This window comes from Piliocolobus tephrosceles, chromosome 5 (genome assembly GCF_002776525.5).
Source record: "Piliocolobus tephrosceles isolate RC106 chromosome 5, ASM277652v3, whole genome shotgun sequence".
Classification (NCBI taxonomy): domain Eukaryota; kingdom Metazoa; phylum Chordata; class Mammalia; order Primates; family Cercopithecidae; genus Piliocolobus; species Piliocolobus tephrosceles.
The window spans coordinates 127,170,563-127,198,341 of record NC_045438.1 but is presented as its reverse complement, the minus strand read 5'-3'; the positions used below and the strand labels follow the sequence as shown (position 1 = coordinate 127,198,341).

The 27,779-nt window shown below is 51.8% G+C and overlaps 1 protein-coding gene across 6 annotated transcripts in view; it reads left to right on the top strand.

Moving 5' to 3' along the window:
* Window positions 1–27,779, top strand: part of FOXP4 (forkhead box P4) — a 54,566-nt gene that overhangs the window by 1,509 nt on the left and 25,278 nt on the right. For all 6 annotated transcript variants that reach the window (XM_023212772.2, XM_023212774.3, XM_023212773.2 and 3 more), the window contains exon 2: window positions 17,891–18,110. In XM_023212772.2, coding sequence (XP_023068540.1) covers window positions 17,907–18,110 — 204 coding nt within the window. In that variant the 5' untranslated portion in view covers window positions 17,891–17,906. The remainder of the gene's footprint in view (window positions 1–17,890; window positions 18,111–27,779) is intronic.

Sequence of the window (27,779 nt, the reverse complement as noted above, 5' to 3'; positions counted from 1 at the left end):
GCTTAAGCCTCGGGCTCCCCATCCACGCCAAACAAACTTCCTTGGGCTGCATCAGAGCAGAGCCAGTGGCGCTAGAATGCGACCTGGGGTCCCTACCGCCCGCGCAAAGGACCGCGTAATTTCGCGGGATGCGGATTTTGAGGCAGAGGCCCAGACGGCGGCGGATTCCCTCTGTCCCCCAATTGGGGCAACCTCGTGAACACACCTGCGTCCCACCCCGATCCTAGGTTAGGGGGAAAGGATATGGGAACCCTGAGCCCAGAGCGCGCCCCGCTCTTCCCTTTGCTCCTCGGCTTCCCTGGCCAGCCCCCTCCCGGCTGGTTTCCTCGCTCACTCGGCGCCTGGCGTTTCGGGCGTCCGGAGATCACCGCGTGTCTAGCACCCCAACGCCTAGTCTCCCCGCAGGTTGACGGCGGCCCCTGGAGCCGGGGATAGGGGGTGGGGAGTCCGGAGAAGCAAACCCGAGTCTGAAGTTGCCATTCGGGTGGCTCCTGAGAAAGCCCGGGAGCATTTTGGCCAATGCGGGTTTTTACCTGAACTTCAGCATCTTCACCCCGGTTTTGCAGACCAGCCTAGATTCGCCCCAGCACGCACTGTGTCGGGTCTGGGATTGAGGGTTAGGGCAGCACACACAACTTGAGGGGCAGTTGTTAGGATTGACCCGAGTGCCCGCAGAAAGAAAGAGCAGCGGGGTTGTCGTATGGCCTGTAGCTGCGGAAAGGTCTGTGCCGGTCCCACCGCCGAACCCAGAAGCTCACTTTCCTCAGATAACCAGGGCTGAACGGCCCCCTGACCGCCATGCCCTGCGGGCATCGGGCATTTTGAGCTCCACGCCCCCCCGCCCCTCCGTGAACCAGCCGGTAGGTGCAGGGGCCGAAGGCCGGGCCCAGTGGACCCAGCCGCCTGAAGGGGAGCCACGGCCTCAGAAAACCTCTGCCCGCCCCCGCGGAAAACCGCTGTGGGGAAGTCTGAAGGCCTTTTTTTTTTTTTTTCAACTTGAGAAACTTTTGCCTCAGGGTTTTGGTGCTCTGTTACCTGGTGGCTGGAGGGAGGATACTGGGGCTCTGCTCTTGGTACCTGGACAGCTTGTTGGCTCCCGTGGTGCCCTTTCAATCTGAGACTCTCAGAAAACTGAGTTGGGGGAGTCACTAACACTCTAGTCAGTGGGGCAAAGTGGCAAGGGGAAGAGGTGGCTTTGTGGTTGCCCCCTCCCAGCCTCCACACCCAGGGCCAGGGTGAGAGCTGAATCTCTCCTGCGGGACCCTCAGGACCCACTTTATCCTGGCTCCAGCCTTGCTACTAAGTTTGGGAGACCATGGTAACCTTCTCTCCTGGCACTAAGGGCTGGGCGCCTGGGTGGGGTTTTCTGTCCTTCTCCCTGTCCTGGGCAGGTTTCCCAGGAGTTACGGAGTTGGAGAACCCTGAGCCCTGGGGAGAGAAAGACCTGACCCCAGTGCTGGAGAACGCCAGGGCCAGAGCACTTGCAACGGGTACCACTTACAAAGAGCTCCTGTCCCTTTCCGTGTAGGGACCCTCCTCACACCTGGACACCCCCAGCCCCTTTCCTCTGCCTTTAGAGCCAAAACTTTCCTTTCTGGCTGTAGGCAGGTAGGTCCCTTCTTGCCAGGAATGTGCATATCCTGCCGGGCCCCTACCCCAAACATACCTCTTCCTTGGTGGGAGGGAAGTAGAGGGACTGGGAGAGGAAGTCTTGCTTTTGATTCAGTAATTCCCCCAAATGTTTGCTGAGCCCCTACTCTGCCTGGGCAGGTCCCAGGCTGAGTACTGGGGTACCCAAGCAGTGAAGGCTGGAGCCTGCTCTCTGGATCTCAGATTGTTGGGGTAGGAGAGACAGGTAAGATGTCACATCAGGGAGAGAAGGATGGGAACAGGGTGTCTGTTTCAGAGGAGAGGTGTGAGGTGCAAGGGGAGGGAAGGGTCGTCTCCCCAGGAAGCCCTCCCTGCATCTTAACCCTTCCTACCCCACTGCCTTGGCGGTTTTGTGTCTCTCTAGCCACAGTGCAAGCCCCCCAGTCCCATCCTAAGCAGGCACAATGTCTTTACTTTTTGAATAGCCTAAACTGTGTGAAATAATAATTTCTTTCATCCAAGAAACTCCTCACAGTTTCCCTTCTTGCAGATCTTACCACGCTCCAGCTTCCCCAGACCAAGGCAGGGCAGATACTATTTTTGACAGGACTCTGAGGCTCCGTTGGCTGGAATGGCCTCCTCAGATTTGGTTCCAGGACTCTGGAACCCAGAGCAAGGAACCGAGGCCTCCCCAGGGCAGAACATGTTTCAGAGTAGAAAAGGCTTTGGGACTTGGCAGTAGAGATGGGACTCTGGGGAACTTAATTAAGCTCTTCGAACCTCAATTTTCTTGTATTGTAAAGTAGGTCAATAATACCCACCTTAGAGATTCCTTTTGGGAGTCGAATGAGAAAGCAGATGTCAAGTACCTAGCATGGTGCTGGGCACATGGTAGTACTGATCAAGGGATGACTTTTATTAATAATTTGCTAGCACTGCCAGGCCACACGTTGGTTGAATATGGAAATACTGAAGTATTAATCTTCATTTTATGGGTTGGGAAAATGAAGTCCAGAGAGAAGAGGCGACTTGTCCAAGGTTACACGGCTACATGGTAGCAGAGCTGGAACTAAAATACGGGGTCCTCGACTCCCAGTACAACCAGTAGGGCTTGAGCCTATGCTGTAGTGAAGGGAGAAAGGAAGGGATGGGAGGAGCTGCCGCTCCTCCCCCTCTTCCACAAGCTTGGCCTAGGCCGCCTGCCTTCTACTGTGAAGGCCGTCTTTCTCTTTTCCCTTTAAGCGGGGAGGGGGACTGTAGGTTCAGAATCTGGTGTTTCCACCTGCACACAACCCTGGAGCATTCCCCATTCCCAGAGACACATAAATGGGAGGGAGAATTCCCCGGAACGCGAGGAGGAAAAATGACTGATAACCCCTCTCTTCAGAAAGGGAGATTTTTAGGGTTTGGAAACCCTAGCCTACATGTCCTTATGGAAGATTTTGGCAGCAAGTCTCAGACCAATTTGGGAGCTATCACTGAATGGATCATCTCAAAGAAGCAAAAGGAAACTCCCCTTGAGCCTGAAGTTATTGGCTCCCTTCAGCGTTGCCTCCCAGGATTCTCTGTGGAAATACACACCTTCAGCCCACTGCCAGTTCCACCAAGCCGGGATCATAGCAGGAACCCTCTTTCCTCCAAATTCTGCCACTTCGGATGCTATGATCTTGTGAGATGTTGCTCCTGGGCCCTTGCAGAGCCTGGACGCAGGGCACACCTGCCTGAGCTAGAAAACAAGAGCTCCTGGCACAAAAGGTACACATCTGGACAGGGCTGCAGGTGTTGGGCTGTGGAGTCAGTTGCTGTGGTGTGTCGCCTGGGCTGGGCAGGCCTGGGCCTGGCGAATGCCCTCCTTACCTTGATCCTGGTCCCAGGATCCCTCCTGAGACCAGGGTCTTTTCCCGACTGTCCCTCTGGCACAGCCCTGCACCTTCCTTTCCCGTCTGGACGGTAGCCATACAACCGCCTGTGCCCTGAATCCCAGCTGCTCTGCCCACCTCCCTGGGCCCCATCCTCTGGCCAACTGGAGCCTCCACAGCCAGGCCTGATGGTGGGTGGAGCCAGTTGATAGTGCAAGATAGAGGTAAATGGTGTTTCTTTTCCTGTTGCAGTTCTGATGGTCTGTGACCCATGCTACCATGTAAATGGAAAGTGGGGCGATATGGTGGGTTTTTCTCAGACTAACAGAATGTAGAATAGAGACCATCAGGCATTTGTTACGGTAGTCAGGACTGGTGGGAGCAGAAGTTAACTAGCAGGAAAGGCGTGGCAAAATGCTGGCGATTTGAAGGCAAGGTGGCTTAGGGAATGGAGCCAGGGACTCGGTAGTTGTATCCATCCTACGAACACTGTGGAGAACACTGTGGAGCGCCTACTGTGTGCTGGAGGCCAGGGTGGTGAAGGGCGCAGCGCGAGGGACCCAGAGAAGGGGTGACTCCCGTGCGACTTGGAAAATCAGAAATGGAGCAAGGGGTGGAGCACAGATCTGTGGGCACTGGCCACCGGAGCCGGCGTGGGTCCTGAAACCCCCAGCTGAGACAGGACATGTGTGCCACCCAGAGGGCCCTTAGGAGGGCCTCCCTGTGTGAAATGAAACCGGGTGGTGGGAGGGCAGAGGCTGGGAGGTTGAGGTGGTTTCCGTTCTCATCTCCTCAGCGGGGCTTCCTTGGATTCCATTCCCGGCTGGCTTTACTTTTCTAGGAGAACATTTCTGTGGAGACTCAGGCCTAAAGAAGTTGCTCCAAAAGAGGGTAGCGGTGTACTTCCTCCTTTCCTTCGGGGTTCCCCTGCAGGTGCACATCCACATCCTGGAAGGAAGGGGTGCACTGGGGCAAGTTTTGGGGAGATATGAAACGTCAGGATTTGTGGGAGACCCAGTGAGGAGCTGTAGCTTTGAGTACTTGGAGCAAAGCTCCAGGCTTTTTGAGGCTGCGTCTCTGGATGGGAGCTGGAGAAGCTGGACAGTCAGGCCATGCAGAGGGTGTAGAGTTGGTCCACTGAGAGAATCCCTCCTTCAGGAAGCCTCTGAGCTTTCTTTCCCAGACAACCAGAGCTACCTGTTCCCCCTCCCCAGCTGAGCACTCGCTTTGGATTGTTCCCCCAGTGAGCTTTTACCTTTTTAACTGAGCGCATCAGTTCCGGTTGCTGGAAGCTTCTGCACGTCTGAGACCTGAGCACAGTGATGTAACACAAGGGGTTTTCAGCACTCACCAGACACAGAGAAAATAATTGCAGCTGGGCCAGCTCCGGCCAGCAGCTGGGGATCCGGAAACACTGGAAGAGGGGATGGACGGCTCAGGCAGCATGGCAGTTTTTAGCCACAGAGAGGGCTGCCCACCCATTGTGGTCAGAGATGATTTCGTGGGTCTGGGCCTAAATGGTCTGGACCCACACAGGTACATTGTGAGGGACCCTCATAAGTCCACTGCTGCTGACTTCCTGACTCACTCTTCGGCCTTAGGCATGACCTGTCTTCTCTCTGGGCCTCAGTTTTCCTAACTGTACAGTGGGTGAAGAGGGTGCCTGCAGCCCCAAGTCCTCGGGCTCACCATCCTGAAGCTGTGGGTTGGAAGCCAGGCAAGAAGAGACCTGAAGGTCTCAATGCACACCCTCTTTATTCCAAGGGCGTCGGGAGCCTACTGCTTCCATGGGTCCTTCCTGAAAGGGGTGCTATGGAGCTCGGGGCAGGGGACACTATGACCCTTGCAAATCTCCTCCTTCCCAATTAGGCAGTGGAGCCTGATTAAGAGGGGTGCTGCCTGCCCCCTCCTGCCCGATCCCCATCGACGAGATTTCCCTTCATCAGAATCTCACATCCTCCAGAAATTAATTTGATGCCTCATGTTATCAATTAATTGAATCTCGTTGGGAGAGAGCTCCGCGAGGCGAGGCGGGCTTCAGCTTGGCCCTTGTGCGCCGCCGTCCCCCCTCCCCCTCACACCAGGGCAGCCTTCCCTTCCCCCATTCCTTTTCTTCCGCCTTTCTTTTAATTGCACTTATTTTCTAAAATAAAACCACTGCTCTGCGCCTCTTTGCCCAGTTTGGCTTGGATGGATACCCGTGGGCTGGGTACTGGCTGGGATTTGCCCTTTCTGGGGTGGGGGCAGGAGGACTTCCCTTCCCCGGACCCTGTCTGATCTCTCCTTAAGTAAACAGAATCTCGCCCTTTGGGAATTTGGCCGAGATCCTGTGGGCTCCAGGGGCTACTGGTGAGAAACTTAGAGAGCAGGACTAGGGGAGGGAGGAAGAGCTGGGAACAGACTCCACCCTAGTTGGGGACAGGGGAGGTATAGAAGGACCAAGCGAGGGACCTTTTAACCCTCAGGATTTTGTCATTCAGAAGCTGTTGCCCCTGCCAGAGCTGATCCATTAAATGCAGGGCAGAGGGCACAGGTGTGTGGTACCTCCAAGCCTCCCAACAGTCAGGTCCGGTATCTGCAGGAACAAGCCCTCAGCATTTTCAAGGACACTTAGAAGCCCTTGGTCTGCCCCCTGCATGGAAGATGGGGGAAGAAAGTTCTAATAGGACATCCCTATTAGGAAACCTGGGAGGGCTTTGTGGCGGGTAGAGCTAGGTAGTCACCAGGCCCTGACTGAGGAACTGTGTTTTGCAGTTTCACATACCTCCTTGTTCTTATCCCCACAACAACCCTGAAAGATTCTCCAGGCAGTGGTAATTATCACTCTCATTTGATAGGTGAAGGACTTGGGCCCAGAGAGGTTACCTGACTTGCCCTGAGTCACAGTTAACTGGAACTTGCCTTTCTGAAACGCTGGCCATAAGGGCTGAGGTCACAAATGAACTAACTTCATCCCTGCTGAGTTTTATTGACCCATACACAGTTCATTACAATGGTAAATTTCACATAAATATCCCCACTTCAGCTCCTTTTGGAAAACCCAAGCCCTATCAACACTGAGCCTGCATTTCTGTATGGAAAGGATGGACTGGGATTGAGTGGCAGCTGCCTCCTTGTGCCCTCCTCACCTGGCCTCCTAAGTGACCAGCCTAGCCCCTGAGGGCATTTTGGTTAGCAGTTTTGACATGGAGATTCACCTGTCCCCAGTATTCCTCAAGGAAAATCTAGTGGGGGACAGTGTCTAAAAGACTCTGCAGGGTCTGGCCGGGCACGGTGGCTCACGCCTGTAATCCCAGCACTTTGGGAGGCTGAGGCAGGTGAATCACCTGAGATCAGTGGTTCAAGACCATCCTGGCCAACATGGCGAAACCCTGTCTCTACTAAAAATACAAAAGGTAGCCAAGCGTGGTGGCAGGCACCTGTAGTCCCAGCTACTCAGGAGGCTGAGGCAGGAGAATTGCTTGAACCTGGGAGACGGAGGTTGCAGTGAGCCTAGATTGTGCCACTGTACTTCAGCCTGGGCCACAGAGTGAGACTCTGTCTCCAAAAAAAAAAAAAAAAAAAAAAAGACTTTGCAGGGTCTGTACAAGAAGTGTACAAGAAGAGCTCAGAGAGGACCTATAAGGACACCGTGACCCAAATCTTACTCCCACGCAGCTACTTAATAACTGATGGTGGGATGGGCGCAGTGGCTTATGCCTGTAATCCCAGCACTTGGGAGGCCAAAGTGGGAGGATCGCTCGAGCTCAGGAGTTTGAGACCAGCCTGGGCAATATGGTGAAATTCCCTTTCTACAGAAAATACAAAAATTAGGGTGTGGTGGCATGTGACTGTAGTCCCAGCTACTTGGGAGGCTGAGACCAGAGGTTCACTGAAGCCAAAGAGGCAGAGGTTGCAGTGAGTGAGCCGAGATCACGCCACTGCACTCCAGTATGAGCCACACAGAGTGAGACCCTGTCTCAAAAAAAAAGAAGTGATGGTGGTGGGTGTTTCTTTTTCCCTTCTTTCTACCATAGAGGTTAGGGCTTTTTACCATAAGGCCTTGTGTCTCCGGGGGCCTGTTTCAAGATGAAACCAGCCCATCCCTGACAGGGTGAGCCCCTCTATGATAAAGTCATCACTTGCCCCCTACATCTGGGGAAATGAAGGGAGGGGCCAAGGCATGTCTGGGGCAGGCTGGGCAGAACAGCCAGAGGCCCAGAAATGGCCATACTCAGTGGTTTGTCCCAGGCCCGCTAGAGCCCCTCCTGTGCCCACAGGAAACCCTGGTGCCAAAGGCACTACCCGAACCAGGCTCCAGATGGCCATTCAGGCCCTGGGCGAGTTGTCCCTACCCCTTAACCAGCAGGCCCCCCACGTAAGACGTCACTATTTAATTAGCCGTCTCTGATTAACCAAACTTGGCATTCGGCTCCTCTTGCCCTCATCTTTCCCAGCTCCGAATCAATGGCTTTGATATGCTAATTAGGGAGTAATTTAATTTCAAAAGGCCGCAATTAACAAGGGTGTTGTGGACATGCTGTAGTTAAGCGGAGTAATCTAATTTGCATTAGTAACAAGCAGGGACTAATTAGAAGCTTAATTAGACACTTAGATGGCTCTTATGTTTACTTTCTTAATGAGATGGAGTGGGATCTTTGGTTCTCTTTCTTTTTTCCCCCCTTTATTGTTAATTCTTTTTTTTTGGTCTGTGTAGTAGGAAGGGGTATTGAGGGAGGCCACCTTGCCAGGGCCTGTGGGAGCGTTTCAGGGCTGGAGCCAGTAAAACGTAAGGTGGAGGGTGGTGGTAGGGGTGAGGGAAGGCTTGGATTCCAGAGTGACTCGGGGAGTTAGGACGCGGAGAGGAGCACTGGTTTAGGAGTCAGAAGAGCCACCTGGTTTCAGTTTGGCTCAGCCACTTAGCAGTCAGGTAACCTTGTCAAGTCTTTGGCATCTTTGAAGTGTGGTTCCATCCTCTGTCAAAATGAGCGCAAAATTGCATGGGGGGAGAGAGGAGGGAGAGGCTGTAGAAAAGCAGTCTTGGGAACTCTGTGAATCGAATGTTTTTTTTTTGTTGTTTTTTTCTGAAATGGAGTCTCTCTCTGTTGCCCAGGATGGAGTGCAGTGTCGCCGTCTGCCACTGCCCAGGATGGAGTGCAGTGGCACTCACTGCAAGCTCCGCCTCCTGGGTTCACACCATTCTCCCACCCGCCACCACACCCGGCTAATTTTTTATATTTTTAGTGGAGATGGGGTTTCACCATGTTAGCCAGGATGGTCTCGATCTCCTGACCTCGTGATCTGCTCACCTCAGCCTCCCAAAATGCTGGGATTATAGGCGTGAGCCACCGCGCCTGGCAGTCGAATGGTTTTTAACAATAAAATATATTCACAAATTGTGTGCCGAGCCCTTGCTGCATCATGGCTCAGCTCAGAAGCCACCTCCTACAGAAAGCCTTTCCGGAGCACCCCTTACTCCCTCCAGGCTCCATGGTCCCCAGTGTCTAACATAACATTTGTAAAGCTGTGTGTGTTGTGTAAGATGGAAGTTCTCAATCCTGGCTGCACTGGGAATTTAGAATGCTTGGATAGCTTTTTATCCAAAAAATCCACGCCTGGGTCCAATTCCCTGAAGAGTGCGATTTAATTGACTTAGGGTGGGCCATAGGTATGGGTTGGTTGGTTGGCTTTTTTAAAGCTCCCCAGATGATTCCGATGTTTAGAAGGAAAGCTTACCTGCCCATTAGTCTCTCCTCTCTCCATTTCAAGCCCTGCAAAAGCAAGGTCTCCGTTTTACTCACCTCCATTTGCCCCAACCCCAGTACCCACTGTGCTCAGTATCAGCTGCAGGTGAAGGCTCCCTGCCCCACTCTGACCTTAGGGAACTCACCCAGACTTGACAGGACCTGTAGTGTTGAGTTGTGAATGCCTTATTCAGGCTCTGAGAATCTCCTGGAGAAGGAGCTGAGGAGAATTGAGGGAAATCACTAAAGAGGTTAGGGCCCAAGAGTCTTATGAGATGTGGCTGCCTTGCTAAAGGAGAATTGGACAAAATTCGTATGAATTTTATGGGCATCAATTTGGGAATGAATATATCAAGAACCTTAAAAATACGCAGTTCCACCTTCTAAACATGTATCCTAGGCAAATAGTCAAAAATGTAGAGTATCCTGTTCCCATAAAGGTGTTTACTGCAGAGTCATAGTAAAACATAGCTAACAGCCTAGATGTCCAATTCTAGGTGATTGGCTCAATACATTCTGGAGCATGCGGCCCATTCAAGCAACTGTGTGACCATTAGAAACTTGCTTAAGATATTTGATGGCATGTGGAAATGCTTATGATAGTAAGTGGTGAGTGGAAAAAGAAGAAAATTCAAACCATGTACAGATTATGACCCCAATTTCACTTTTTTGATGTTTATATGCCAAAAGAGAGTGAGAGTGGATTGACTGGAAAGGCTGTATATCCCAAAGGGCTAAATCTCTGTGGGGTAGTATTATGAGTACTCTTATTTTTTTTTTTTTTCCTTTTTTTTTTCAAAATTTTCTACCAGGATGTCTCTTACTTTTAGGATTCAGAAACAAAGTTAGTTGGAACTTGGGAGAGGACCTGGAACAGACAGCACAGGATGGCAGCTTCACCTTCCAAATCGAAGGCTTTGTTAGAGGCTTTCAGATAGGAATGTCTTTGCCCTGCCACTTGTATTGAGCTCTTCTGAGCACCAAAGTGTGCTGAGAGGCCTTGAATGGTCCCTAGAGTTGAGGTAGGTGGCTTCTAGGATATCACAGTCATTTAGGGAGACTCCCAGGCCAGGAACTCAGACAGAGGTAGGGGTACAGAGGGAAGCCCAGGGTGCCTGCCTCTGACCCACACAATGAGGAGTGCCAAAGGAGGGCAGGGGCTTGGGGAGGGATTAAGCCTACCCTGGAACTCACAGAGTCCCATGTGCTTGGGGAGAGAAACTGCTGGCATGATCAGGGAGCCAAGCAGTGCATGACTCACATCACCCAGCTCTGGCTTCAGGACCTATTTTGGAGCTATAGCCACATTCTAACCCATGAGTCTTGCCTCACTTTCTTCAAGCACTGACCCAAGGGCTGGGAGAGCGGGGTGGGATCAATTTTTAAACCATAGCCCACTCAGAGGTAGGTTGTAGCAAGACTTTCTGGACTCCCATAATTATAATAACTACCCTTCTCTAAATGTCTTCCTCATGCAGTGTGTCTTATTTGATACCAATGCAACCCTGGAAGGAAAGTGTATTGGCATTAACCTCACGTTACAGATAAGGAAACCAAGGCTCAGACTGGTGACCTCAGTCCAGAATGTCACAAAGGTAATAAGAAGCCAGGAAGGGTTAGCAGGTCACCTGGCAAATGAGTGGTTGGCTAAGTAAGCCAGAAGCCCCAAGTGGCCACTGCCCTGGAGCCCTCCCCTTACCTGGAGTCTGAAGCCAGAAGCCACTGGGCCTCTGGGGCCAGGGCTGAATGGGGGAGGCTAGTCCCTGGGACTTTGGATTGGGAAGCATCCTGCAGTTACTTGTAGGGCCAGGGCTCATTGCTCTGAAAAGCCCTCTGTTTTATATCTCTTGACACAAGTAAGATATAGCAGGATAGCTGGAAAGAAACAAATAGAGAAAGAAGGAACTAGAAGACATCCTTGTGCTCTGGTATCCACATGTGTGTCTTTTTATATAATCTAGAAATGTATGTATTTCAAAGACTTTTAGTTCTGGAAAACTCTGAAACTGATGACCCTTCTTTTGTAAAATAAAGGCCTTTGCATATGTTTGCCCTGCATTCATTGTATATTTGCTTGGCCAATACCTACTCAGCCTTCATATTTAAGCATAAATGCCCGTTCCTGGAAAAAGGAGACTTTCCCTGCCCCTCTCTGCTTATGTTAGATCCCCATTTATTTCCTGTACCCACACTTGACAGAATGTATCTGACTTAGTAGGTTTCTCCATTTACTTGTGTCTTTAGTTAACGTTTCTACCCTCTTATGGGAACATAAGCTCCACAAGAGCAAGGCCTGTGTCCTGCTCTGCTGAAGTCTGCATACACAGAGCCTGGCACACTGTAGGTATTTAAACATTGGTCATACCAATGAATGGATGAAGGGTCATTGCTGGTGAAACATGCTCCTGGCCAACCACTGGAGGAGACAGAAGTATGACTTTGTTCATGGCTAAAGCCCCACTGGTTTTTAGAAAACTTATTTTGAGGAAAAACAAGTGCCAGCTTTATCTAGAAAAAAAGAGAAGGGGCTAGGACCTCCGGTATTACCAGTTGCCCTTGCTGAGTCCTTTACCTACAGCTCTCAGAGCATCTGAGAACACTGCTGCACTGCCTTGTTCAGTAGGGCCCACATTTCACTTTCCTTCAGGTAGATCCCCAGTGCTTCACTTAATGGGGCCCTAAATGCATGTTGAATGATTGAATGGCTTTTGCAGATATATCATCTAGTTTTGCCCATCAGGAAACTCAGAACTAAAGTTTGTTCATCATTGGAGCCCCATTGCCTGGGACAACCACCATCAGCATCACCTGGGAACTTCTTAGAAATACAGATTCCCAGGCCCACTCCAGACCTATTGGGTTAGAAACTTCTACTGGGGCCCAGTAACCTATGTTTTAACAAGCTCTCCAAGGTGATTCTGATGCACTCAGGTCTGCAACCCCCTGATTTAACGTTGTGGTCCAGCATTCTCACCTTCTACTCCGTGCTATTGTATTTTAAGAAATCTTACCTCTTATTGCAGTCTGCTTCCTAATCTTTGTTGGAATTATAAATTATAAAATAGATGGCTACATCTAGTCCAGTTCTCCCTATTATACAGAGGAGAAAAGAGGAGAATCAACTTGCTCCTAGTCACTCAGTAGGCCAAGTGCAGCAGCTCAGGCCTGTAATCCCAGCACTTTGAGAGACTGAGGAGGGAGGATCACTTGAGCCCAGGAGTTGGAGACCAGCCTGGGCAACAAAGTGAGACTCCCCTCTTCCCCTTTAAAAACACAAGTCACTCAGTAGTAAACTGGTGTTAGAGCTGGGGCTAGACACCAACTTCCAGGGTCAGGCTGTCAGCTGGTTCGCATCCTGCTATCTCCCAGACTAGATTATAGGTTTCTGGAGAACTGGAAACAATACCTTATTTAAATTCCAACTGCCATCATTGCTCTGGGTACGGGCCACCTGTGGTCATTCCCCATCCGTGTATCCCTTAAGAACTGGGGCCGCATCTCCACTCCAGCTGCGCGTGCACGTGTGCTCCAGGCAGGACGCGCGCCGGGAGCGCGCTGGGGGCTGCCCCGCCCCTCTCTCCCTCCCCCACGGGTAAACTCCGGGCATCCATCAGTCTGTTAATTGCACTAATTAGAGATCGCAGAGGTGTTAATTGGAAAACCCTGGTATTGTGCCTGTTTGGGGAAGAAAACGTCAATAAAAATTAATTGATGAGTTGGCAGGGCGGGCGGCGCGGGTTCGCGGCGAGGCGTAGGGTGTCATGGCAAATGTTACGGCTCAGATTAAGCGATTGTTAATTAAAAAGTGACGGTAATTAATACTCGCTATGCCATATGGGCCCGCGAAAAGGCACAAAAGGTTTCTCCGTATGTGGGGCTCCCCGTCCCTTTTCTCCTTCCCCAAAAGCACCCCAGCCCATGGGTCCCCCCTTTGGCCCCAAGGTAGGTGGATCTCATCACTTCCGGCCAGGGAGGGGACGGGGCGGTCTCCGGCGAGTTCCAAGGGCGTCCCTTGTTGCGCACTCACCCGCCCAGGTTCTTTGACGAGCCAGGAGCCTCCGGGGAAGTGGGAGCCCCCAGCGGCCCGCAGACTCCCCCAGAGCGGAAGAGGCAGCGGCGGCTTTGACCCAGCTTCCTTCCGACGGCATCTGCAGGAGCCTCTAGGCCTGACATAGGTTCCGAGGTGCCCTGGCTCCCCCGCGGGGAACGCTGAGGGTTGGGCGACTAGGTCCTGCCTAAGTGCAGGACCTGAGCCTCAGACAAATCCTGGACCTGCCAAAATAACTCGGCCTCCAGTGCTATCTCCATTTGCCCCCAACATGTGGTAGGAGAGGGGTATGGGAAGTCTGGGGTGGGGGATAAGAGCCCAGTATTAGTAAACCTTAGACCCCTGGCCAACCGCTACCTTATTGTATGGAGGCAGAAAGAGCACCCCAGTGACTTGCCCAAGGTCACACAGCTGAGCCTAGAAACCAGATGGTCTAATTCTCAGAGTCTCTGCCTTTCTGTTCCGCAGGTGTTCAGCTGCTCCTTGCTGAGGACCTTGGTGGCTGGGGGAGGAGCATGGATTGGGAGGATAGGGGTGTGTGGAGAATAAAGGAGGACCTCTTGGAGCTTGCTCCTTGGTACCAGAGGAAGCAGCTCAGGTCTACACTGAGTGGAGTCCACTGTGAAAGGGACCGGGCTGTGACTCCAGCAGACCGTCAGTGCCTCCAGTATTCACTGAAATACTGTGTTTTCATGTCCACATGCCAGGCTGAGAGTGAGAAGAGACCTTCAAGACCACCTGTTCATATAGAGATGGGAAATAGAGGCTCAGAGAAAGGGAAAGGCAGAGGAATCTCCATGGTGTGTGGCTGAGCCCAGGCCCCTGCCTGCTCCCCTAGCCAGGGCTCAGGCTCCTGTGGACACTGACTTCTCCACACCCCACACCCTTGTAGTTACAAGGGACTGATAATCAAGGCCTCCTGCCATCACCTTACCCCATCCTGTCTCTAGCTGACTGGGTCCCAGGCACCCAGAGCCTGCTCACCCACAGTGCAGGGAGCACCCTGGTGCTGTCACGGCACCCTGTGGAGACATGGGCAGGAGACATGCGGCTGCTGGTGTGCTCATCCTTGGAGAGCAGTTATCCCAGGGCAGAGGTGAGAATTCGGAAAGCACCTGGATGTGCCTGTCTTGCAGGTTTCGGGGGTATGTTGGTAGGTGGGCGGGAGCATGGAAAGAGGCCTATAGGTGTGTGTCAGTGGGGTAAAGACCCTGGAGGGGACAGAGCATGCCACATGGGAATTAATGCCATTCATACACCCTGCGGAAATGACTTTTCAAATGCATATAATCTCAAGCATGCAAATGAGAGGCTGGCTTCACCCTGTTTAATATGAATGATCAGCCCCTGAATAGCTATTATTATACACCACATTGCAGCAATTATGTTGTTCACTGGGTGTCGCTCTATACCCCACCCCCCCACCCCCAGAAGAAGAAAAGAAAGAAGTACCTCTGTCTGCAACCTCCTCCTTCCTTTTTTCTCTTTTTCCAAACTTACTGTCTGATCTGCAACTTTATGGTATTCCTTGAGTGTTAGAAGGGGGCCACTCTCCCTAACCCCAGGGAAGTAACTGCCAGATTCTCTTTCCTTTCTCCTTTGCATGCATACACACCCCTGAGGCTCTGGTCTTTGTCCCCTGGGGCCCAGGAGTTCTCAGATCTCAGAGAAGCTAGACTTGGAATCAGAGCGGGCAGCTGCTTTCCACCACCAGCGGAGCCAGGGTTGGGGGAGAGGCCCCCCTCCCTGGTGTCTCCCCATCCCCCTCATGTAACTGAGGCTCAGGCCCAAGTGGGGGAAGGTGCTCCTGGCTGGGTGGTTTCAGGGGAGGGTGATGGAGCCCTGTGCTGTGGCAAGTGGAGGATGGTGCCCACCCCATCCATCATTTCACCACCACTAGCCCTCAGGCTGACGTGGCCATTAAGGCCTGAGACCGAGTGCTCAATCTCTTCCGAACCATCACTCCCATCCTGCCCTTACTCCAGCCCAGCTCCTCTCAGAACTTAGGAGTGGAGCAGCAGCTGGGTTGGGGGAAGAGCAAGCCCTTGGAAACATACAGAGAAATTCACAAATACTGGGCACCCAGGAGGCCACTCAGGCTCACTGGGACAGTGACACCCAGAGTCACAGATGAAGAGGGGCCACAGGAACAGGGATGTGGCTTCTGTGGACCCCTTGCAGTTCTCTGTCTCCTCGCCACTCTGCATCCAGCCTGGATGAAAGCTGAGCAAATGGCTTGGTAGAGTGAGGGAGAAGAGTTCTTCTGGAGTGAAAGGAGAGAATTTGGTAGTGGGAGGAAATGCTTTGGGGAGTTGCTGCCTTGGGGGAAGGAACTAGAGAAATCACAGTCCAGTCTCTTTTTGCAGTTTCTTATTGTTACCTACAAGGCCCTCATCTGTCAGTTGAGTCAGGGAGACCATGAGAGATCAAAAGAGATCAAATAGGGAGGAAAGAAACTGGCTGGCTTCCATGGGCCTTGCTAAATGCTCATGTGGCTTCTATCCCTTGATGATCTCTGTGCAATCTGGACCAAGTTCTTGACCTCTTTGGGTCTCAATGTCCTCACCCTTACAATTAGGGTGGGTGGAAAAGGCACTAATCAATATTGGGGTCTTGCTCTGTCAGGTGCCGTGTGCATGTTTTATTTGCCCCTCAAAAGAGTTGGAGGTCGGGATGAAATATACTTGGCTCTCTTTATCCACAGGTTCCACATCTGTGGATTCAATCCACCACAGATGGAAAATACTGTGCAGTATTTGCAGTATGCAGGACCCACAGATAGGGAGGGCCAACTTTTGTATCCACAGGTCCTGCAGGACAAACTGGGAGGCTTGAGTATCTGGAGATTATGGTATCCACAGGGATCCTGGAACCAATCTCCCGTAGGTGCCAAGAAACATTGTCCTACCACAGACAAGGAATCTGAGGGCTGGGGAGTTTAAGATGGATCAAAAATCAGTAGTAGATACCAACCATGGTCTGACCTGTTTGACTGAAATCCATGTTCTTCTCAAGGGACTGTGACTCGGGGGTAGTTGGGGAGCCCCCAGAATTTGAGAACAGCTTTTCATACTAAAGGTATTGGAACCTTGTCAGGTGCAGTGATTCATGCCTATAATCCCAGCACTTTCGGAGGCTGAGGCAGGTGGATCAGTTGAGGCCAGGAATTCAAGGCCAGCCTGGCCAACATCTCTACTAAAATTAGTCAGGCATGGTGTTGCATGCCTATAGTCCCAGCTACTTGGGAGGCTGAGGCAGGACAATTGCTTGAACCCAGGAGGCGGAGGTTGCAGGGAGCCGAGATTGTGCCACTGCACTCCAGCCTGGGTGACAGAGCGAGACTGTGTCTCAAAAAGATAAAATAAAATGAATACATTAATTAATTAAATTAAATTTAAAAAGCTGTTGTAACCTCTGTGAGTTATAAGAAGCAGCTCAGGCCTCCTCCTTCTCCTCACTGCCCTGACCATCCCAAACACCTACCCTCTCTTTCTGGGGGGATGTTTCAGCCACTCCTTGAGAGGCATTTCTGGGGTCAGGGGATCCAGACCTTGACTCTTTGCCTTGGGTATGTAACCTAACTCTCTGGACCCTCAGTTTTTCCATCTGTAAAACTGGCATGATAACTCTCTCCCACAGTTCTCATGAGGAGAAATCATGGTTCCTATGGAGAGTGAGTTAACCTTACTGAGTGTCTACTTTTGACCAGGTGCTAGGCTGAGGGCTTTAAAATGGAAGATGGAAAGTGGAACCAGGTCTTCCTTCATTGCACACCTCCATGCCCAAGACCAGTGTCTGGCTCCCAGTAGGTGCTGGGCAAGTGGCAGCCTTTTTTATAAAAGAATAATTGTTGCTTTGGACCTTCTGTGGCCTGGGGAGGGTCGTTTGCCCTGGGTTGGGAGAAAACACAAAGTCCTTTTCAGGTGGGGGTAGGAAGGCAGTAGTCTAGTGGGTTCCTAGTGAATAACTTGATTTTGCTTTGTTGGTATAGGTTTAAGACCCAGACGGGGGCTGGGCACTGTGGCTTATGCCTATAATCTCAGCATTTTGGGAGGCTGAGGCAGGCAGATCACCTGAGGTCAGGAGTTCGAGACCAGCCTGGCCAACATGGTGAAACCCCTTCTCTACTAAAAATACACACACAAAAATTTAGCTGGGCGTAGTGGCAGGCGCCTGTAATCCCAGCTACCCAGGAGGCTGAGGTAGAAGAATCACTCAAACTCGGGAGGCGGAGGCTGCAGTGAGCCAAGATCGCACCACTGTGCTCCAGCCTGGGCAACAGAGCAAGACTCTGTCTCAAAACAACAAAAAACCTTAAAAAGCCCTTCTTCATGTCATTATTATAAACAGTGCAAAACCTCAGCTGAGGCAAAAAAATCCCCACCCACAGGGGCAGTGCAAGGACTTTATCTCCTCCCTTCCCCACCCCAGCACGAGATCTCCTAGAAGTCAAAAAAACATGATGGGGGATGTCGAGCTGCCCCTCACCTGGGGGGACTTCCAGAGGGGCCACACTCCATCAGGCATCCCAGGAGCAGCCTCTGGGAAGTTGAGAAGGAGTAGATGCCGAACTGCTCCTGTGGCGATGGTTGTGTTTTTGGGGGTCAGCAGTCACTGCCTTTTCAGCCTTCAGCCTCAGCCTCTCCCTCGGGTCTCTCTTCCTCCTCCAGGTACCACTAGAGCGACATGATGGTGGAATCTGCCTCGGAGACAATCAGGTCGGCTCCATCTGGTCAGAATGGTGTGGGCAGCCTCTCTGGGCAAACCTATGGCAGCAGCGGTGGGGCCACAGGGACAACTGCAAGTGGCACGGGCAGGGACATGACTACAGGTGCAGACAGCAATGGTGAGATGAGCCCCGCGGAGCTGCTGCACTTTCAGCAGCAACAGGTAGGAGCTGGTGCGCCTTGGGGTATCTGGGAGTGGGAGAGGGGGTACTAGGCTGCATTCCACTTCATCCTGGCTGCTGGAGCACCACTCCCTGCCAGGCAGCCTCACTTTACCGTTCTTAAGACAGTCCAGCATCCAAGGACTCCCTGTCCACCCACCCATTCTGGTGGCCACCTTGAGCCTGGGCTACCACAGCATTTTCAAGAGAGAGAAGTGGGACTCAAAGGTCTGAGATCATGAATGCCAATAAGAAGAGACAGACACACACCTGGGCAGCAGGCTTGAGATTGGCATGTTGGATTGGTGGGCACTCTACTCTTCACCTGCACACTGGCTAGGAAACTAGCTAAATGAACAGGGATAAGAGGTTGCTGTGCACACAGGGGGATCTTCACATTATTTCTGTTGCAAAACATTATCTGCCTGAGTCAGCCTGGGCCTCCATTTCAAGCAGTGAAGAGAGGCCCAGGCAGCTGGGTAAAGGCCAAGAGAGGTAGGCAAAGACAGGCCTCCATTTTTAGGGCTTAAACTGGGAACCTCTGTCTGTGTCTTCTATTTCCTGTTCCACCCCAAAGTACAGAGTTCAGGAGTTTAAAACCAACCTCTCTGAGGATCTAGAGACACTAGGATGGGTCTAGATCTGGTTGGGTGAGACAGAGCAGGGGCCTCATGTCCTGGTCCCACCTGGGGAAAAAAGGAGAGTCATGCTCAACAAGTTGAGGAGAACCTGCCCAGCCAGCGCTGGCCTTGGGATTCTCTTTCTTTGATTTGACTCTGCTCCTGGAATCACTGCTGGTGGTGCTGGCCTTTGGGGTGTGGGGGTCTGCTAGGAACAGGGAGAAGCAGGGCTCTGCGTGTACCTCGCTGCTCAGTACCCCACTACTGCCTCATGCGTGCACACATGTATGTACCACAATGCCCTCATGTGCCCCTGCATGGCCCTGCTGTCTCTCCCAAGTTCACCCTGGGACTCTGTCCTCCTTCTCCCACAGCCCAACTTCATAATCCCTAAGGGGCCTTTTCCCATCATATTCCTTGGAGGCAGAAGTCAGACTGGAAGCAACACCATCAGAAGCCTGACTCCCCTGCGTGGAGCTGGTCAGCCAGTGCTAAAGTAGGAATTGAAGAAACTTGATTTGAGTCCCAGCCAGCCCCTTAACCAGTGGCATGACCTTGACCAAGTCATGAGCCTACCTGAGCCCTGGCCTCCTTGGCACCTAAAGTACAGAGTTGTTGGGATCAGATGCAATTTGGGTGTGCAGCATGTGCAGCTCACTTGTTGATGTGGATGTGTACAGAACAGAGGACTTCAAAAATCACTTTCTCTTGCCAGCAGTGGAGGCTAGAGCAGGGAAGGGCCTGACTCCCTTCCCCAGGGAGATAGTCTTCCGGAGTTCGCTGGCATCTTCCAAGCCTTCCTAAGCGGGTTCCCTGGGGAAGAGACCCACAGAGTCTGTGCCGTCTGCTGGAGACAGAAGGTTAAAGGGCAAAATCCTACCCTTTACCAACATAATAGCAAAACACACCCCATCAGAAATCTCCAACACCACCCGTTTTGTATGGCCAGCTCTTCCCTCTGTGTGACTGTGCAGACCGAGTTATGAAAAATTTTAAATGCAGTAGGGGTTGGGGAGTACTGAAACTGGAAAGTTTCTTTTAAAAAATTACTGAAAGTGAAGAGTGAACACAGTTCTCTGGATAACTGGGGAAATGTTTGGGGTGGGGAAAGACAGAACTGTCTGTACTGATCAGGTTTCTTGGTTCTGCGTTGCACATGAGCCATGTTTTCCCATCTATATTCCACGTTCCAGTTATTCCTGTTTGTTTTGGGGAATATCCCACAGTCCTGGAAAATCCTATATCTGTTTCACAAATAAACTGGGGTGGGGAGTTGGAGGCAGGCAGAGGGCTGTTTTATCCATTTGGGCTCACTATGGGCAGAGCGCCCAGGGCCAGGGAACATATTTGAGACTTAAAAAAGGTTTTCTTGGCTCCAAACTATGAAAAGAACCTTACAAAATTAAAATTATAAGATTTTCAATTAAAATGAAATAGTCCATGGGCTATTCCTCTACCCTGAATGTGTGAACGAGGCTTTTGGGGGAGTTTCAAGGGTAACATTTTCTGGTCCCCAACAACAAATGTTCCTACTTGGAGGATAAACAAGTTTGGGAAAGAGAGCCTGGCCCTTTGGGTTCCTGCTCCTTCTCAACCCCACCCTGAAAGGACTTAGAGGACAAACCAATGCCTTTCGTCTTTTTGGTGCTTTGGGGCCTTCACGTGTGCTGTGTCGTCTCACCATCCCTGCAAGGTGGATATTATTATTCCCATTGCACAGATGAGAGCCGGAGGTAGGCACTCACGTGTCAAGATGGCACAATAAAGGCTGCATAGACCTCACTCTCCCAGTTCCTAGTTCAGGGCTCAGCACACCTGCCCCTTTGCTGGTTCTCCATCACACAGTCGCCGTGGGAAATGGAGGCAGCGAGGCCTTGAGCATAGTGGGTGCTAAGGAAATGTCTGTTGATGAGTCAGTGAGAGCATTTCATTTCCAACCTGAAAGGGTTCTGTGATAGAGAAGCAATGCTGCCCACTGGTCCTAAGTAGCCACTCTAACGCCATCTGCAAACTCGATAGGAAGTGGGGTGGGAGAGGCTCTGTGGACCACACGCTGATCCCATTCTCCTCATACCATCCGTGGCTCTCCAGGCCCCTCTGTCTTTGTCTGTCTGTTGGTCCTTGTCCCTCTGCTCTCAGTAAACAAGCCCTGGAAATGCAATCCTGGCCTTTGGGAGTAATGAGTTGACAGAGAGGAGAGAGATAAACAGGGCGAGTCAGAAGTCAGGCCTATGACAGGACTTTAGGCTGAAACAAACAGTGCTGAAGAGGGTGGCCACGTCACTTTGGAACAAGAGCAGGCGCTTGTTTCCATGCAACGAGCAGGCTGGGAGCTTGTTTAAACAGAGGCTGGGGGGTGACCTGGCTTGGCTGCCAGGCCAGGTGTGACTAGAGGGAGAGGGTCCTTAGCTGGCTGCCCCATTTCAGCCCTCGAGGCCGCAGCTTCCACCTCCCTCATCCCAGCCCGGTCATTGGTGAGTGACAGAGCCATACCACCTCCATGCTGTCCTTGGAGCTTTCACCAAGTCTGCAGTCTTATGCCCTATGAGGACTCTGTCTACCCTGAGGAGAAGGTGCAGGAAGTACAGTAGGCTCTGGAGCAGTCAGTCAAGCTGCAAACACACCTTCAGCCTTATTTTGCACTGGGCATCATGCTGGGCAGCTGGCATTGCTGATCCCCAGCTGCTCTTAAAGAATACCCTAGACTGTAGACACACCCGCGGCCCATCAGTCCTTTCCCTCACCAAGGCAAATGCTTCTACCACAGTGCCCATCCCTGCATTTTTACCCTATGGGGTGGCTCTTTTCTTTGAAAGTTGCCCTTGTGTTTTATCCTAATCTGATTTCATTTGTATGAAAATGTTCCCAGTGTGGGGGTTTTCTCAGGCACCCCACAAATACCCTTAGGACGCTCTCTGATAGGGGCCATGGAGCCTAGGAGAAGTGTGTGCCAGATTTTGGGAGGGGAGGTCTTGGGGGCTGGTCTGGGTGCGCTGGCCAAGTTGGGGCCAGGAGGGCCAGGCTGATGGGGTGGGGGCAGGCAGAGCCACTGGCGGCGGTGCTGAGGCCATGCCGAAAGGCGTCCTGGGCCTCTGGAGCGCGCACTCCCATTGTCCATGGGTTGTGGGGGTGACAGGTCAGCAAGGGTCACGGGAGGGTTGCCTAGAGTCTGGGAACTCCCACCACAGTTGCCGTGGCAACTGGGCCAAATCCCACCCCGTTCACATCCTGTGAGGAGATTCAAAAGGGTTGGGGGGTTCTGCACATTAATGGGCTTTTAACTCACCCCCCTTCAAAGAAAGGGGGGGATGACAGGCCGTTGGGGGAAGGGAGAAGAAGAATGGGAGAGGCTTTTCTTTCCTTTTCCTCCCCCATCTGGCCCTCCTCTGTCCAAGCTACTTAGAGGGATGACAGCGGGGGAAGGGGAGGATTCAGAGGGTGAATTTACCCCCCGCCCCCCCGACACACACACACACACACACACACACACACACACACACAGAGTCAACAGTTGTCTTTCGTCTGCAGGTCCGGGGCCCATTTCTCTTCAGGACTGCTGCCTGTGTGCCCCAGATTCTACTGTTTCCTGTATGGTCCCAGACCTTCTGCATTCTCCTTTTTCTTCTGGAGAATGAGCCCCTCTCGTGGAGGAGCCATGGCATGGAAGGAGAGTTGGGGCCTGCACTCACCAGAAGGGAGGCTTAGGGACATCATACCAGTTCATACCAGCTGCTGGGGAACACTCAGAAACTGCCCTTTTCTCCTTGGCCTGGACACAGTGAGAGGAGGGCAGGTGGGAGGTGGGAGGAGCTGGGCCAGGAGAGGGCCTTAACCATCCCCCTTGTTGTACCCCTCCCAGGTCCTTGAGAGCCAAAGACCGCCCTGTTTCCTATGTTGGAAAATTCCCCTAGGAAGGAGTAGTGCTAGGAGGGCAGAGGGCGGGACTGGATCCTGTAGGAGGGATCTGCAGACCCCTGCTTTCTTGGGACTAAAAGGAGCCAGCCCACTCTACCAGCAGGAGAGCCCCCAGCTTCCCTCCTAATATGAAATTCTGAAATCCCTCTTCTTCCCTCCCTCACCTCCCCTTCATGGCAGAATTCTTGTCCCTGCTGATGAGAACTGGGGATACAGAGGAGAATTTGGGGGAGGGAGGTAAATGTTCCTTCTGAGAAGGGATTTATCTTGAGGATTGAAGTGGAGAAGGCTGCGTCCTAGGGTCACTTCTTCAGAGCAGAACTTGGCCTGGAACCCTCAGTGGGAGAGCTGGCTTTTCCCTGGGGTAGCACCTTTATTCTGAGAAAGCCCACTAGGAATCTCAGGATGAGAACTGCATCCCCCCTCACTATTGCCCCCATTCCAACCCTACATTGCAGAAGTGGCTAGAGTGAAGTGGCTCAGAACCCAGACCTCAGCACAGACCCATTTCCAGAGAACTCCACAGATGCTGGTGGGAGGGATGTATGTCTGGTAGCCATCTCCAAATGCCACCAAGAATGGGGAAGGTGATCACGGGAACTTCTGCATCACTGCCACTTGGCCACCCACCGCCACCTTGGTGATTTCACCTCCTTGCTGGAGGTCAGAGGGTTCCTTCCAGGCACTGAGGACTCCAGCTGTCCTTCTCATAACACCCTGCAGAGCTGGTTTTGGCTACAGGAGCTGGATGAGCCCTGGGCTGCATCATTGCTAGAAGCAGGCAAAGGCCGGGCACTGCTGGTGCGAAGCCTGCCTGAGTTTGAGAGCAGTGGTGCAGGGAATGAAGAGAATGAAGGAGCCCTTTGAAGGATCGCAGTTCCTCATCCACGCTGTTGAGTTCAGCTGTAAATTCTCATCTCTCTGAGGCCAGAGACTAGTTCCTTGTAGAGAGGAGGCATTTTCAAGGCACTTGGTGGGGAAGGGGTCCTGAAACTGGGGCTGTATGCCCAGGATGTGAGTCGTCTCCCACCCACGTGGGCCTGTCTGTGTCTGTGCATTGCTGGTTTTCATTTTAATGGTTCTAATTTGAGAATGTGCCGATGTCATTTTTACGAGGTTGGTGTAAAAAAAATTTACAGCCTTTTCCAAAAAGCTGTTTTTTTTTCCAAGGGAAAAAGGTGCAGAATAACTTCGGGGGTTTTATGGTCTCCTCTCCCCACCTTCCTTGTCCCCCTTCTCTGTGTAATTTCATGTTTATGTCTCTTTGCTGGAGGTTACAAAGCCTGGCTGGTCAAGAACTTTCCTCCCCCCAGGTCAATTCCCTCAGTGGTCAGGGCCACTGATCTCTGACTCCTCCTCCTTGTACCCCTTTCTTCCATCCTCTGGTCCCTGAGGAGTTGCATTTTGAGGGGTAGATGAAGAGGTATTCCTTCTTTACTTTGAATCAGTGAGTACTTATTGGCATCCGTTGTTTACCAGCAGTAAGTATCTACCCTGAAAGACAATATCACTTCGTACTCAAAATCCTTCAGCGATTTTTCAAGTATAGGATGAAATAAAAAATCATTGTCCCTGTGTAATATGGCCCCTGCACACCTCTGGGACTTCCTCTCTTGGCCACACTGGCTTTTCAATTCATAATGCGCTCAGCTTTTCCCACGGCAGGGCCTTTGCACCATCTGTTCTCTCCACCTCAGATACTCTCCCTTGGAAGAGTGCCTCCTCCTGATGCTGTGTCTCCTCAGAGAGGCCTTCCCTGGCCACACACCCTAGAGCCAGCCAGCCAGCCAGCCAGCCAGCCAGGCTTTGCAGGACACTCACCACCAGCTCAGAGTTTGCATGTCTGTCTGTGTAGTGTCTGTCTCGGCCCATTAGAATGTGAGCCCAGTTAAAGCAAAGACGCTGAGTCCCCAGTACTGAGGACACTGTGAGTGCCCTGTGGGGCTTGATAACCACTCATTAAATTGTTGCTAAATTAATAGTCATGCTGTGGCTCTGGAGGTAAAGGTAATAGGCATTCCTAGGGATGCTTTTCTGGCTTGGAATGGGGTGAGGTGGGCCAGCACCCTCAAATACCCTTCTAGTCCCTTCTTTTCCTGAATCCAGCCAGTTTCCAGTGAAAATTAATTATGGAGACAATTTAGATAAGACTGAATCCCGGTTTTGCCAAAACCAGCCAGAGGCAGACAAAGGAAGTTTGGAGTTTGTTTTGGCTGCCCCTCACCACAATCCAAATTAAACCAGAATTTGCTAGTACCTCCTTCATCCTGCCCAGCCAGCGCTTGGTGTCTCTTCCCTGTGCAGAGCCCAGTTTCAGGTCTGGTACATTCAGGTTCTGCTTTTGCCACTGTATCCCGTTGGACAAATCATTGCCCATCTCTGGATCTCTATTTCTCCATCTATCAGTGAACTAGAAAATACCTATTTTTTGACCCACTAAATTGATATTATGACCCACTGCTGGGCCATGAGCAGCAATTTGAAAAATACTGTACTAGATACCCTCTAATACTTGCAGCTCTCCAGGGCTGTGGCCCGTGCTCTTCAACTGCTCATTCTCAACAGTCCTTTAAGCTCATCTCCCTGATTATCACGTCCCTGCCCTCCCGCACACACAGAGAATAAGGCTGGCACCCCAACACAGATCTGGGATCCTCCAGCCTGCTGAAAGGACTGGTAAATAGCCCTACACCTGGCTTCCTGAGAGAGAATGACCCCTTTCCCACCCCTCCCACCAACCCCAAATTCCCAGAACCAGAAATGGGAGTGTGGTCCCATCCTGGAGGAGAGAGAGAGACCCCACAGCACCAAGACTTGTTTTTCTATTCATAGCAGCTCCCTGTTGCCCTCAAAGCTACAGCTTCATTCTCCACCATCCCAACCGCCCTCCCTGGATGCCATCCGTTATAAGCCATTTGTTCCTAATTGCGGAGATCCTGCTAATGACTTCTGAATGGGGGATGGGGGAGGAGAGTTCAGCTTCATTAGCGAGACTGAGTTCTTAAGCTTGAGGGGGGATGGGGGCTGGGCTAGAAGAGGGTTTGGTTAGCAAGGCCTTCCGGGTGGCACCAGGCAAATGACCAGGAGCTGCTGGTGAAAGATCAATCATAATAGTGTTCGTCCAGGACCTACTGGGTGCCTGCGAGTGTGCTGAGTACTCCATGTACACAGTCCCACGTGTTCTTCCCAGGAACCCCATGAAGAAAGTATGGGGTTGCTCCAGTTTTGCAGAGGAAGAAATGGAGGCCCAAAGAGATGGTGACTTGCCCAAGGTTACCCAGTATATGGTAGAGCCAGAACTTGGATCCAGATCTCTCTTGAAGTCCATGCATGAATGGACAGTATGCCTCCCTTACAGGGAAACTGGACATCATCCCCAAACCACAGAGCTGAGCATTTGGTTTTCAGTCCAAGGGGTAGAAGGAGGAAAAATATGAGGTTTGAGAGGCCAGATAGCTCCCAGTTTTCCACTCTGCCTAAGCCCCTTCTTCCTCCCTCCCCTAGGTTTTCCATAATGGCTTCTTCCTGGTATGGGTATCTGAACACCTTTCTCACCCAGGGCTGTGTTTGGATATCTCTTGTCCGTAGGGAAGGGAAACTGAGCCCACTTTTCCCCTGGAGTTTCCTGTCTTGGTCTTCTTCCTCTACCTCCACCATCTTCACTTCCCCTTCTCACTGGAGGGCTAAACATGTGCAGATTAGGGAGAAGGCAGATTTGAAGGCCTCACTGGACTGTGCATGGGATCATGGAGACCCCTCAGTGGGGTGAACCCTGAGCAGTCAGAGGTGTTTGGACTCTCCCACTTCCTAGCTGTGGAACCTCAGGCCTCAGTTTCCTTGTCGGTAAATTAGGGACATCAATACCTGCTCCACCTCGCTCAGTGTTGTGAAGCTTCAGTTAAATGTTTGAAAAAGTGCTTTGAAAACTGCAAGGCAAATGCTAGCTGCTAAGCTTAGTGTCAGCCTGTGCCAGCCTCCCATATTCAGCCTAGACTAAAATGAATTTCGTGAGTGGGTATCGCATGTCTACTCTGTGCTGGTGGTTGACGATGGGGGTTCACAGCTATATTTGACAACATCTGTGCTTTCAAGGAGGCCCCACTCTGGTTGGCATATTCAAAGAAAGTGGGGCTGGGGATCTGCCAGAGTTAGAGTTAGGACCCATTATTTCCCACATCTCTCGGAGGTGGGCAGTCCAGTGGTCTCCAGGCCCCAGTGCCAGCAGGCAGCGTGAACACATCGAGTGCAGCAGCGTGGTAGATGTGACCCTCCTCGTTCGCCATGTGAACTCGCCCTTCAGATGGCGAGACTCCAGTTAGTGCTGCAGCCACCTCTGGGAAGCCTTCCCAGACTTCCCCAGGTAGAAGAAAGCCTTCTCTGAGCCCTGGCACCCACCCCCACTTCAGGCTAACTAATTCCTAGTTCCTTATTCTTTTTTTTTTTGAGACGAAGTCTCGCTCTGTTGTCGCCCAGGCTGGAGTGCAGTGGCGCCATCTCAGCTCACTGCAAGCTCCACCTCCTGGTTCACGCCATTCTCCTGCCTCAGCTTCCTGAGTAGCTGGGACTACAGGCTCCCACCACCATGCCTGGCTAATTTTTTTGTATTTTTAGTAGGGATGGGGTTTCACCATGTTAGCCAGGATTGTCTCAATCTCCTGACCTCATGATCTGTCCTCCTCAGCCTCCCAAAGTGCTGGGATTACAGGCGTGAGCCACTGTGCCCGGCCTATCATTCTTTATATAAGAGGCTATGATCACAGAACCTGAGCTGTGAGCCCTGGGGGGCAGAGGCCATGTTCTGTTTCTCTGTATCCCCAGCCACTAGCCTGGTCCCTGGCACGAAGCAGGTACTTCATAGATGTGAGACGAGTGGGTGAGTGAGGACCTACGTATGAGAAGAAATGGTGGGAAGCTGAAGGAGGGAAGCCTTGACCAGACCTAAGGTCTTACCTGGCTCTCATCTGGCCTAAAGGGGAGAGCCCTGGCCTGGGCACGAAGAAGGAAAGGGGTTGTGGGTGGGGGTGTGGGGGGAGGAAGGGCCTGTCACAGGGAGGGAGAGGTCTCAGGAATGAGATTGCAAGGCCTTGCCATTTTTTTTCCTGTAAATCATGTAATTTCATGCTCCAGGGGACCACA